This window comes from Dermacentor silvarum, chromosome 1, assembly GCF_013339745.2.
Source record: "Dermacentor silvarum isolate Dsil-2018 chromosome 1, BIME_Dsil_1.4, whole genome shotgun sequence".
NCBI lineage: Eukaryota > Metazoa > Arthropoda > Arachnida > Ixodida > Ixodidae > Dermacentor > Dermacentor silvarum.
The window spans coordinates 141,553,944-141,567,701 of record NC_051154.1 but is presented as its reverse complement, the minus strand read 5'-3'; the positions used below and the strand labels follow the sequence as shown (position 1 = coordinate 141,567,701).

Below are 13,758 nucleotides of genomic sequence, written 5' to 3'. Positions count from 1 at the left end.
GAGCTGTCAAAGGTGATAGAGTTAACATAAGGACACAATGACAGGGGCACAAACATTAAAAAACAAGGCTGAACTGTCAAGTGGAAAAATTTCAACTTGTTCGGGCCCTTCCTACATTCTTTATGCAAAGAAAATTGAATTTGAAATCGACATTGAAATTGAAATCGAACGAGTGCAGCGCAATCTCGTTTAATGGCATTCGTGTCGCTGTCCTTGGATCCTCACGATCGCGTTGGAATCTCGGAACAACAATATACCCGTTTCAAACAATGTAACGCTGACTGTTTGTAAGAGTAGTTTTCGTCAAACATTGGCACACGTAAGCTGGAAGAGAAGAGTGGTTGGTTATGACTGACCATGATTGCTTTATTTTGCAGGTCACCTTGCCTCCAGTGCTGTTGCATCTGTTCTCAGAACAAACGTCAAAGATCGTCACCTTCAAGCAATGTTTCTAGCTATGAATTTTGGTTCCTTCCGAGAAGACGTACTCGCAAGAATTTCTAATCTAAAGAAGGAGGTAAGGACAATCAAGAGTAAGCAATGTTTGCTATACTGCACTTGGGTTCTACACGGCTGGGGTTTCGTGGTAACATCGGTGTCTTTAAATCTGAAGCAGAGAGCGTTTATTTTACCCATCTGCCTCATGGTAAGCATTAAAAGCTTATGTCACCGCAAAAAAAAAATAAAAGAAGGCCTGAAGAAGTGCATGAATCAGCGAATGGACTTTCAGTTAGCAGTCAAACCATGTGGCATCTATTAGGCAACGGTTACTTAATCCTGCGAACACACTGAGCAAGGCACCGGTTGGCGTTGAAACTAATGAGGAGTTACTGTTGACCTATTAGTATAAAAAAAGTTGTTGGGCCTGCGGCCAACATACTCAACAAGGACACACACTTGCTGGTTTTGTCAACCCGTATGTTGGTAGATAAACGTACACGTAATATTTCGTTCGGTTGTCGTCCTATGCTTTTTCGCAATGTTCTTTTTGTTTCAGAAGCAGTGGTATTATGTGCCTTTCGTTCTTTTTTAAAATTCAATTGAATTCTGGGGTTTTACGTGCCAAAATCGCGATTTGATTCTGATGCACGCCGTAGTGGGGGACTCCGGATTAATTCTGACCACCAGGGGATCTTTAACGTGCCCCCGATGCACGGGACACAAGCGCTTTTGCAATTCGCCCCCATCTAAATGCGGCCGCCGCGACCCTAATTTGATCCCGCGACCTCGTGCTTAGAAGCGCAAAACCATAGCAACATTGAAAAAGCAATCGTGCGCAACACGCGCAACACGAGACACGAATTGCGATGGGGCTGTACTATGGTGGCTAGAAGGGCCACCATAGCTGTACTGCATGCCGTGACACGGCCGTGTGTGCCATCCGTGGTCCTGCTACAAGGCATAGGCCTGATTTTCAACTGTTCAATGTTAAAAAATTCAATTTTCAATTAATTGAATTGAATTCAATGTTCAATGAATGTATTCAACGAATGTATTGAATTAAATGCTAAAAAAACATGCGCAGATGCTTACAAAATAAACGCCCAAGCGCAGCTCTGAAGCATTTATGTAAAGAGCGCAGGGGCAGACTTTCTCATTTTTTAAAGTCACAATTACCTGCCATTCGCGGTTCTAATCATGACTGAAGCCGAAAAATAACGGTTCAGTTATTTTTATGTTTATCAAAATTTCCGAGGATCTGGTCATGTCGCGGTAACCGAAACAATACTCCACTCAAACCGAAATAAATTGGTGCCAGGGGAACTCTGAACCGATAACCAGAACAATGATAACCCGATCTTCAAAAAGGCGAATCAAGATAAATCAATTGTCTAGTGTTGCTTACTAAACGCAACTAAAAACAAGTCGTTCTGCCGGGTTGAGTCCCTGGTTAAAATTACTAGTGTGTTTTTCAATGATAAATCTACGCGCACAGCGAAACATTAAGAAGCAGTCGATACATCCTTACATTTAGACGGCTTGTTCAGGTCTCTTGATGTCCGCACAGCATATCTCTCGTTGACGGCAGCCAAGGACCTCTCAAAAAGCTTAAGCTCATCGTCTGACTTCGGCGTCTGACATCGTCGACGGCGGCGGGAGTAGCCGTCTGCATGATGATGTAACCTTTGGAGGTACTTTTAGATCACCTTCTGTCGGTCAGGAGGCTCGCTCATCGTTGCATTCCGCGCTTTCACAAGCGAAACAAAACAACGCACGCCGCGAATATTATACGCGCGCCAACTGCTCGCTCACGTGGAATGAGCTGATCCGTACTGAGGCGCCGCACACCGACCGCGCCGCCAAACACAGAAGAAAAAAAATTACTTCAGCTCCCGCTAAAGGGAACCATGTGTGGATGCGAAGCAGCGGGGAGATGGTTAGCTTGAGCGGGAGATGGTTTCGCGGCAGCGGCCCGAGCGCTCATCGCGGCGCTGCACAGGAGAGAGAATGAGGCACGCGCGCTCCGTCATTTTCATACCGCGGAACTACCGTGGCGCTCCCAGCGGAGTATGCAGCTGTCGCATCACCTGTCGAGCGCGCCGCTCCGGATTCCTAGAGGAAAGAAGGGGGGTGGGGGAGAGCGTAGGAGAGGAGAGAGAGGGGGAGGGGATGCGCATGCGCATGCGCTTTGGTGGTGTGGCACGCGGGCGCCGCTCCCTACAGGATTCCTAGAAGAGAGAAAGGGGGAGCGTAGGAGAGGAGAGAGAGGGGTAGGGGACGCGTATGCGCTGTGGGAGGTGTGGGACGCGGTACAACAGAGCCGCCGGCAAGAAATGCTTCGCATTTAAAAGAAAATGGTGCTACGTCACCGATTCGAGAACACGTCATCGAGGCGAGAACACGTCATCGAGGCGAGGCCCCGCCCCTGCACGGATTTGCTGTGAAAACAGTCGCACCCGTCTACAGTGCACTAGAAAATACTTCTTGTTCATTGTACACCCGTCGGCGAAGCGGCGTGGGCGCCTTTTTTTCTTCGCGCAATGCATTGTGGGTCGGCGCAGTCGGCGCGACCAACGCGCGGATGGAGCAAGAGCCATCTCGACGCCGGCCACGTCGGTGCGCGTTCGCCGCGTCCGGTTACGTTGGCTGCGCCAGTGCGTCGAACTGTAGACGTTGTTCTCGCCAACGTGACGTAGCGCGCGCGCGCACGTGTGTGTGTGTGTGTGTGTGTGTGTGTGTGTGCGTGCGCGCGCGCGCGCGCGCGCGCGCTAGCGCTACGTCGGCCTATATACGCGCCTTTCGACGATGGGTTTGTTGCAAACAAAAGAGCCAAGTTCCACGCAGCATTGCGTTCATTGCGCGCTGTCCTGGTCTTTACGCTGAAGACATAATCAGTTTTACATTACTTGCAGAGAGTTGAAACGAGCATATTGAAACACTGGCGGCGCGAGAAAATTTTCAGCAGATCATCGCTCTTGTGCATAGCTATAAAAAAAAAAACAGCTTGAGAGAAAGAATCGATTCTCGACTTCGAGAACACTGACCGAAAATTACAGCATGGGTAACAAAAAAGGCCCACCGCAGTTGGCTTTCAAGACCTGGGTCATATTATCGAGTTTGTCCTTAGCTTGCATATATGTTAAGTATATGGATGTTTAACAATAGCATAGTACTTGTTTATTGTGGTCTTGGTGCTTCTGTTTCATATTTTTCGCGAAATGTGTGATTACATAACAGTTTTTTGTAGGATATGGACGCTTTGTTCCCAGACATTGGGAAGGATGACAAAGAAGGATTTTTGCTGCTGGCCACCTGCCTTCACCCAAAGTCGAAGGGTCGCATTTCCTTAAACACAGGCAACGCTCTTGACCCGCCGAACATTGACCCACTGTTTTTCAACGATCCTCACGACATTCACTGCGTGACTAATGGTATGACTTCACACATTTCCGGACATTACGATGAGTTTCTTCCAATGTTCTTTTTTCAGATAAATTCAATGCACGAGCTTCACAAACTACCCTGTTCTTCCGATAAACTCTTTAACGAAAAGTGTTTGCTCCAACACTACACATTTGGTAGATCAGAAACCAAAGGCGTGGAAATATATCCCACTTCTTTCTTCATTTCAGCGCTCAACTAGTTAAGTTTTGTTTTCATTTCTTAGGACATTAATTAAAATTTGCTTTACAGGATGAGCAACGCGGCTTAAAAATGCAAATTTGGGCAACACAGCGACATAATTTAAGATGTAAGGGGCCGAAAACCTCACTTTTCTTATAGGTGTGTCAGCATGAAGGCTACAAGGAGCTTAGCAAAAAATTCGGGCAGATTCATCTAGGATGACTATCGAATACCACGATTGTGGAGTGATGCCTTTTCTGATACCACTACTTCTCGCGCTTTTCGGGCTTCTACAGTGGTCAGAGCGGTGCTCCACCCGCGTTATCAGCAGGATCAGCCGGCTGTGAATGGTGGATGATAAGGCTGGCATACAATCTACAGGAAGGAATAGCTGCGTTATACGTGCCCAAGTAAGCGAATAGCCGAAACGCGTCATGCATGAGTCGTGTCCTGCAGCCGGGCTCCTCTCTGGACACCCAGCGCCACCTCGCGGCGCCACCGCGAAGTCCGCGCATACACCATGGCACATACCCAGTGACCTCAGTTCGCCTCAAAGAGGTTCATGGAAGTGCGGCACATACCCAGTGGAGCATACCCATGGGAACGGCCCACATTTTTAACTGCACTACCTTCGGGATCAGCCAACATTGTAATTCATCAGCATTGTTAAGGTACTTCATGGACTTTCCGGAGGCTTTCTATCTATGTTTCTATGCATGTTTGTTTGTATCTAACCGTTGAAGCTGGGAGGTGGTGGGTTCAAACGCCTTGTGGTGCATAGTCTAAACCCACTACTGCAGGAATCCTGATCTCACCGTTTTCCCGCCTTACCTGGGTCCCCGGGTAGTCCATGATCGAATGGGTAGCGCATCGGGCTGCTGTGCTTAGGGAACAGGGTTCGAAATCAACCGCCCGACCAACTTGGGTAACTGAGTATGTGGCAATGTGTACATACGTGCCGCTCTTCAACGAACCTCTTTCGCCCCGACATGGGTCACTGTGGATGCGGAACTATATAAGTCATCATCATCATCATCATCAGCCTATATTTTATGTCCACTGCAGGACAAAGGCCTCTCCCTGCGATCTCCAATTACCCCTGTCTTGCGCTAGCGTATTCCAACTTGCGCCTGCATATTTCCTAACTTCATCATCCCATCTGGTTTTCTGCCGACCTCGACTGCGCTTCCCTTCTCTTGGTATCCATTCTGTAACCCTAACGGTCCGCCGATTATCCATCCTACGCATTACATGGCCTGCCCAGCTTCATTTATTCCGCTTAGTCTCAACTAGAATATCAGCTATGCCCGTTTGTTCTCTGATCCACAACGCTCTCTTCCTGTCTCTTAACGTTAGTCCTAAGATTTTTCGTTCCATCGCTCTTTGTGCGGTCCTGAACTTGTTCTCGAGCTTCTTTGTTAACCTCCAAGTTTCTACCCCATATGTTAGCACCGGTAGAATGCAATGATTGTGCACTTTTCTTTTCAACGACAGTTGTAAGCTCCCAGTCAGGATTTGGCAATGCCTGCCGTATGCACGCCAACCCAATTTTATTCGTCTGTAAATTTCTTTCTCGTGATCAGGGTCCTCTGTGAGTAATTGACCTAGATAAACGTACTCCTTTACAGACTCTAGAGGCTGACTGGCGATCCTGAATTCTTGTTCCCTTGCCAGGCTGTTGAACATTATCTTTGTCTTCTCCATATTCATCTTCAGCCCAATTCTTACACTTTTTTGGTTAAGGTCCTCAATCATTTGCTGTAATTCGTCCACATTGTTCCTCAATAGGACAATGTCATCTGCAAACCGAAGGTTGCTGAGATATTCGCCGTTGATCCTCACTCCTAAGCCTTCCCAGTCTAAGAGCTTGAATACTTCTTCTAAGCATGCAGTGAATAGCATTGTAGATATTGTGTCTCCTTGCCTGACCCCTTTCTTGATAGGTAACTTTCTACTTTTCTTGTGGAGAACTAAGGTAGCTGTGAAATCCTTGTAGATGTTTGCTAAGATATTCACGCATGCCTCCTGTACTCCTTGATTACGCAATGCCTCTATGACTGCTGGTATCTCTACTGAATCAAATGCCTTGTCATAATCTATGAAAGCCATATAGAGAGGTTGATTGTCCTCCGCAGGTTTCTCGATTACCTGATTGATGACATCGATATGATCCATCGTAGAATATCCCTTCCTGAAGCCAGCCTGTTCTCTTGGTTGGCTGAAGTCAAGTGTTGCCTTGATTCTATTGGAAATTATCTTGGTGAATATTTTATACAATACTGAAAGCAAGCTAATGGGTCTATAATTCTGAAATTCTTTAACGTCTCCCTTCTTATGCATTAGTATAATGTTGGCGTTCTTCCAGCTCTCTGGTACACTTGAAGTTGTGAGGCATTGCGTATAAAGGGCCGCAAGCTTTTCAAGCATGATATCGCCTCCATGTTTGATTAAATCTACTGTTATTCCATCTTCTCCAGCAGCTTTTCCCCTGGTCATGTCTTTCAAGGCCCTTCTAACTTCATCGCTAGTTATAGAAGGAGCCTCTGTATCCGGTTCATCACTATTTAGAATGAAAGTAGCTTGGCTGTTTTGGGCACTGTACAGGTAAGTATAGAATTCTTCCGCTGCTTTTACTATGTCATAGAAATTGCTGATGATATTACCATGCTTATCCTTCAGTGCATACATCTTGCCTTGTCCTATGCCAAGATTTCTTCTTACTGATTTAATGCTGCGTCCATATTTTACAGCTTCTTCAAACTTACCCATGTTATAATTTCGAATATCCCTTATTTTCTTCTTGTTGATCAGTTTGGACAGTTCAGAGAATTCTATCTGGTCTCTTGAGTTGGACATTGTCATGTTTTGTCGTTTTTTTATTAGGTCCTTTGTTTCTTGGGAGAGCTTTACCAACTGGTTGCCGTGGTGCCTTACCTCCCACTTCAACAATACCAGGAATTAGGGACATTTCGTACAGTTTCCTTTTTTCGCCACCACGTGGCGTATCGACCTTAAAGAATTCGAAATTCCCGCTATGACGTATGCTATGACGCACAACTAAAGAAAGCGCAATAAAAAGAAACACACCCTGAAGCTGTGGCTTCACCTCGGTGCTTGGAAATGAGCGCGCTTGTGTATCAGCGTTATCTCGAAGACGGCCAGGTACTTGCTCTACTGACAATGAATCGACGGTTTTGCTAGACACTTCGCCAGAAAGCTCGTCCGCATTCTGGAGAGATGTCTGATCGAGATAACGGCTCCCGCGAACCTTCCGATGATTATATATTTTTTTCATTGAGCAGACTTTTTATTTGCACAACACTGTGGCCACGGTCTTGCGTATACGTCAGGGTTCTGTTTCATGGGTTTCCTATAAAACTGGCGTGATCCATTGTTTAAGAGGAAGCTTTAGCTCGGGCCTATCTTCGATGCCGGATTATCAAATACATGTAAAATGCAGGAATGCTTTCATGAGAAAACCGCTGAACCGATTTGAATGGAATGTGTTGCATTTAAGAGGGAAAGTTAAATTGCAGAGACTGCAGCAAATAGAATTTTCGTTTAGATAGTGTAATGTTTTCAAAGAATTGCAGGATGTTCATAAATTTCAAAAAAAATAGAAGCATGAAGTTTACAAATCCGGAACTCAGCCAATAAAAACAAATATGGCATTTCTATAAACTGAACCTGTTGGAGCATTAAAAGCGAACAATTTTTTTGCTTTAACTTAAAGCTTACGTGAATTTGTTATAATGTTTGGAAGGGTTTTGCAAATGCAACATTCACAACATAGTGGTATATTTGAGGATGGTGTATGATATATGATTGCTATCCGCTTTCGATGTATTATTAGGTGCAGTTTACAGAATGCTGACATCATTTTTAGCTGCTGAGCTACATAGCTCTATACGCCAAGTTTTCTTTTTTCGAAATTTGGCAATTCTTTAAAATTCGACGTAAGAAAGGTAGACCAGCCTATAATAAAATATCCCTTTCGGCAATCACTACACTTCAACTTTTTTTTCTAAATTCAACTTAACTCATCAAATTTGGTGCATTGGTTGCTCTGAGAAACTATTTCCGATTTCCCATGTATTTCGATAGGAGCCCCCAAGCTCAATGTTCCCCCTAAGTTCGAGCTTGAATAATATACTTGTTGGCAAGATACGTTTGTAAACGTGTGATCGTGGCCTAATGAGCTAGAGCACTGGTGTACTGAGCTCAACGGCAGAGGATATGTATGCAAAGCGTCTTGGGAAGGAATAGGAGAAAAGAAAGGGAGCAGGCTGGTATGTTATTCAGAAGCGTGTCTGGTTGGCTAAAAATTACTAAATGCTTTGGTCGTCATACCACCTTCCGTTCCATCAGCATAATTTCTATTTCATTCCGCTAGTATTGTGCTATTATTGTCAATCAATCGAGATTAGAACACCGGTGTCATGGCATTGTATTCCGTCGCAATTATTTATCGCCGTCACTTCAGAATCCCCTCATCGTCGTCATGCCGTCGTCCTTATATGCCTTCGTCGTTCTATCGACATCATTGCTACCTCGTAATTCCATCGTCGTCACTGAATGCGCTGTCGGCCTGCGGTCGTTGTTCTACCATCGTGAGGTAACATTGGCGAGCGATGGTCATAACAAATCGGGTCAATCAGGGAGACAGTGTATGGCCGCATATAGCCGAATCACTTGAAAATGAGATGAAACACTACGGATTCTAAACAAAGATGTCTTAGCTAACACGGTGTGTCGCTTCTTGTTCGCAAGATTGTGTAAATGCTAATCGCATTAACTTCGGTAATCATCTTAACATGGGTTCTGCAGGAATTCTTTCGTCTTCGCGACACTAACGAACTCTTGTCCACATTGTTCCCAGCCTATTAACACCTCGAATTCCTAGAGGTGATCGTGCTCAGGCATGTGACGGACGACCCGAAGTTTGATGGAGGTAGCGGTGTGATTTCGACAGCGGCGCCGCCTATCGACCAGGAGAAACACATTTGGGTGGGTGGGAATAGCGGCGAAAGGCACACTTCATGAGTTGCTAGACATCACAGATTTGAATCAACCTGACAAAGAGTTAGAAATATATATGCACTGCAGTCGCGCTAAAGAAATTGAAAACTATTGGATTGGTGCGAGACTCGCTGCAAAAACAATCATTAGACTGTCTCAGGTATCCGAGCTATCCTTAACGGGAATCAATGAGATGAGTTTCGATAGAGCTCGTTACATTTTTCAAGAGCGGAAGACGTGCCTAGAGGCAGAGTCGACGGCAATATTTTGTTGCTGCACAAAAATATATTTTCGGCATGATCATATCTATATTTTCGGCAAAAACTTGCTATGATGCAGCTTGAAGACCGCCCGGCGGCCGTTGATCACATGACAGTATCTTCACAATAATCGAGAACGCGAGCTAGCTTCGTAAAGGCAAAAGGGCTAATGGGTGGAACAGAACCGGGCCGGCCAAAAAATGGTACTTTCGGTCTCGGGCCAGGCCCGGACCTGAAAAACCGGCCCGTGCAGTGCTCTACTTCAGATAGTCTGATCAGCAGATTCCCATACTGTCATGTAGTAGTGACGCTGAAGTAAAGAGTCGTAAAACTGTATGACGAAACTGATTCTTTATTGGGCGAACATGTACCCACAAAAGCAAGCTACACTCAAAGCACAACGAAAGCGGTGAACACAGTCGGCGATCGTCGAAATCTGATCAGCGGCGAAATGCGTCGGCTTTTATACATGAGTCATCGAAGGCCCCAGAATAACCCCTGGTACCCACATCTCTTCCAGAAAGATCTAGATAATTCGCGTCTCTCATACAATCAGATTACATGAGCGTCGGTGACAAAAGACAACGACTAGAAGCATCGATAACGTTCGAGAAACTTCCCATACATGCAGGCGCGTCCTGTGCCTAGAGATAACGTTTAACATTTTTAGCCGGTGAAAAGCGGTCACCGGTGAAAGATAAACATATATACGTGTCAATACCCTCCCCCTAAAAAGCATCGTCCCGATGATACAAACAAGAAAGCGAAAACAAAACCACGCGTACAGAGAGAGGAAAAAAAAAAGTCTCAGTTTCGCCCGAAAGGCGAAGCATCAATTGCGATAGCAAATTAGTAGTGAGCTATTCGGAGTAGGGATAGTAGTTTTATCGGCTGCATAAACTTGGACACATCCGCTTACTAACTGAATTAACAGGCATGGTGTCAGCGCGCACAAGCAAACATGAATAGATCACACTGAATCACCGCAGACAACGACTGTCAAAACGTTGGCAGTTGATGGGGGCGAAATGCGAAAACACCCGTGTACTTAGATTTAGGTGCACGTTAAAGAACCCCAGGTGGTCAAAAATTTCCGGAGTCCCCCACTACGGCGTGCCTCATAATCAGAACCGGTTTTGGCACGTAAAACCCCATAATTTAAACCGTTGGCAGCAATCGCAGCCGCCGCAGCGGGAGGGGTTCGTGGGGTCTATCGCTTCAAAGGAAACTGAGCGGCGGATGCACAGCGCATACAAAGGTCAGGGCCGTGTGGAGATAGGAGACTGTGCGGGCGACGGCCACAGCCGGGCAAAGTACGAACTGAGTTGTTGGCAGAGTAGAACCTGCCCCCCCCCCCTCCCTCCTCGCGCTGCATTACCGCTTTGTTGCTTTCGCGTGGGAGATAGAGTGGCAAGTTCCCCTTACGCCCGATTGCAAGATACGCCTTTGGTGCCGGAGCACAGCGTCGCCCCGCCTCCCTCCCTCCCATACCCCCACGGCCTTTCGCGCGACGGTCGCGTTTGCTTTCGGCCGTGCGTTCGCTTTCCGTGATAGCGCGCGCGTCCCCCCCCCCCCCCCTCGCGCTTTCGCTCGCGCATATTTTATCGCCCTTGGAATCTATACGGAATCTCACGACGACGGCGACACCGACGACAGAAATCCGGTTTAAGTGTCCATATAATTGTTATCGCAATAAAAACAGCAAACAATAACAAAGTAACAAAGTACCGAAGTTCGTCAGCGGGCGTAGAAAGGGCTAAGACGCACCACGTGGATGACTTCACGCGTAGAGTTTCTCACAATATTACCTAGAGGGAAAACTGGCGCTGCTGTACTGTGGTATCCATGGGAATGCCGGTATATTGTGACTTCGGATTGGCATCGTTCTTGGAGAGCCAGAACGCCTTGAAGACGCGCCTGGCTAGTACCGTTCCGTCTTTCACAATGATTCATTTCCTGCTAAAACAGCGCGTAAAAAACTGCTTTAGCTTTATTATTACACAAAAACGTGTTTTGTTTACTTTTGAGGACATACTATTCAATGCAGAATTCTATGGAACGTAATAAGTATCAGCTGGCCGCTAAAGTTGGAGGGCAGACGATAAGATTCTCGCTCGCTTTGGAACAACTTGTCGTCTGTTCTTGCTTTTCTTCGCTTGATGCTGCACTGCAGGTGAGTAAACTTTATTGAGAGATGTAATATGGGTGAATGAAAGCCTTTTATGTAGATTTTATTTTAAGAATGCGTTATTTGTGTAGCCATATAAACACGTTTTAGACGGAGCCTCGTACAACACCAGCCAACACAAGCCTCGCAAACACATATCCCGTCCTTCCCATGAGGGCACGGCGCCCTTTAAGAAAATCGCATAGACGGTGGCGCCAGTTTACCCTCTAGGTGTTATAGTGAAAAACTATATGACTTCACGTCGTACCCGGCGCCGCTGTGATTACGAAATGCCGTCTGGCACGACCTCATAGTCCAGTGTGCCAATACGTCGGATGATCTTATATGGTCCGAAATAGCGACGTAACAGTTTCTCGCTAAGTCCTCGTCGGCGTATCGGAGTCCAGACCTAAACACGTTCGCCGGGCTGGTACTCGACGTAGCGTCGTCAAAGATTGTAGTGTCGGCTGTCGGTCCTCTGCTGGTTTTTGATGCGCAGGCGGGCGAGCTGTCGGCCTTCTTCGGCACGCTGCATATAGCTGGCATCGTCGAGATTTTCTTCGTCGGTGAAGTCCGGTAGCATGGCATCAAGCGTTGTTGCCGGGTTCCTTCCGTAGACCAGGTTGAACGGCGCCACGTGCGTCGTTTCTTGCACGGCCGTGTTGTATGCGAAGGTCACGTGCGGAAGGATAGCATCCCACGTCTTGTGTTCGACGTCGACGTACATTGCCAGCATGTCGCCGATGGTCTTATTTAGGTGCTCGGTGAGGCCATTCATCTGCGGGTGGTAGGCGGTGGTTCGGCGATGGCTTGTGTGGCTGTATCGCAGGATGGCTTGAGTTAGTTCTGCCGTAAAGGCTGTACCTCTGTCGTTGACGAGGACTTCTGCGGCACCGTGACGCAGGAGGGTGTTCTCAACGAAAAATCGGGCTACATCGGCGGCACTGCCTTTGGGCAAGGCTTTTGTTTCGGCGTAGCGCGTGAGGTAGTCCGTGGCTACGACGATCCATTTATTCCCGGACGTCGACGTCGGGAAAGGCCCCAGTATTACCATCCCGATCATCTGGAACAGTCGGCGAGGTGGCTCGATCGGCTGTAGAAGTCCGGCTGGCCTTGTCGGCGGTGTTTTGCGTCGCTGAGAGTCTCGGCATGTCCTTACGTAATGGGCGACGTCGGCAGAGAGGCGAAGCCAGTAGTATTTTTCTTGGATCCTCGCGAGCGTGCGGGAAAAACTGAGGTGTCCAGCCGTTGGGTCGCTATGGAGAGCTCGCAGAACCTCTGGACGCAATGCTGAGGGTACCACGAGGAGGTAGTTGGCTCAAACAGTCGAGAAGTTCGTCTTTAAGAGAATGTCGTTTTGCAAGAAAAACGACGCCAATCCTCGCCTGAACACCTTGGGCACAATGACGGTCTTGCCTTCCAGGCAGTCTACAAGGCTCATTAGTTCCGGGTCAGCTCGCTGTTGTTGGGTCCCAAGAAAGTGTCGTCATTCTGGTCGTCCTGTGGCGGCGGTTCGACGGGGGCGCCAGACAAGCAGACAAGGACTGATGGGTCCCGACAAAGTGTCGTCATCCTGGTCGTCCTGTGGCGGCGGTTCAACGGGAGCGCGAGACAAGCAGTCGGCGTCAGGGTGCTTTCGCCCGGACTTGTAAACGACGGTGATGTCGAATGCTTGAAGTGTCAAACTCCATTGTGCGAGGCGACCTGAAGGATCCTTCCAGTTAGCTAGCCAACACAAGGCGTGGTGGTCGCTGACAACTTTGAAGGGCCTGCCATAGAGGTAGGGACGAAACTTTGATGTAGCCCAGATGATGGCGATGCATTCCTTTTCGGTTGTGGAATAATTTGTTTCCGCCTTCGACAGCGACCGGCTAGCGTAACTTACAACCCTTTCAAGTCTGTAAGTCCTCTGCACAAGCACAGCGCTGAGTCCTACACTGATTGCGTCGGTGTGCACTTCGGTATCGGCTTTTTCTTCGAAATGTGCAAGTATTGGCGGCGATTGCAAGCGTCGCTTCAGTTCTTCAAATGCTTCGACTTGCGGCGTCTCCCACTTGAACTCGACGTCGGCCTTCGTGAGGTACGTCAGTGGCTCAGCGATCCGTGAAAAGTCCTTCACGAAGCGCCTGTAATAGGCGCGCAGTCCAAGAAATCTACGGACTGCCTTCTTGTCGGCGGGCGGAGGAAAGTCAGCGATGGCCGCAGTTTTCTGTGGGTCAGGGCAAACTCCAGACTTGTTGATGAGTG

The 13,758-nt window shown here is 47.4% G+C and overlaps 1 protein-coding gene across 1 annotated transcript in view; it reads left to right on the top strand.

Annotated features, from left to right (window-relative positions):
* The window catches only part of LOC119436152 (alcohol dehydrogenase [acceptor]), a 76,744-nt gene that overhangs the window by 23,814 nt on the left and 39,172 nt on the right, over positions 1-13,758 (top strand). The window contains exons 8-9 of the mRNA XM_037702913.2: positions 378-517; positions 3,689-3,872. Coding sequence (XP_037558841.2) covers positions 378-517; positions 3,689-3,872 — 324 coding nt within the window. The remainder of the gene's footprint in view (positions 1-377; positions 518-3,688; positions 3,873-13,758) is intronic.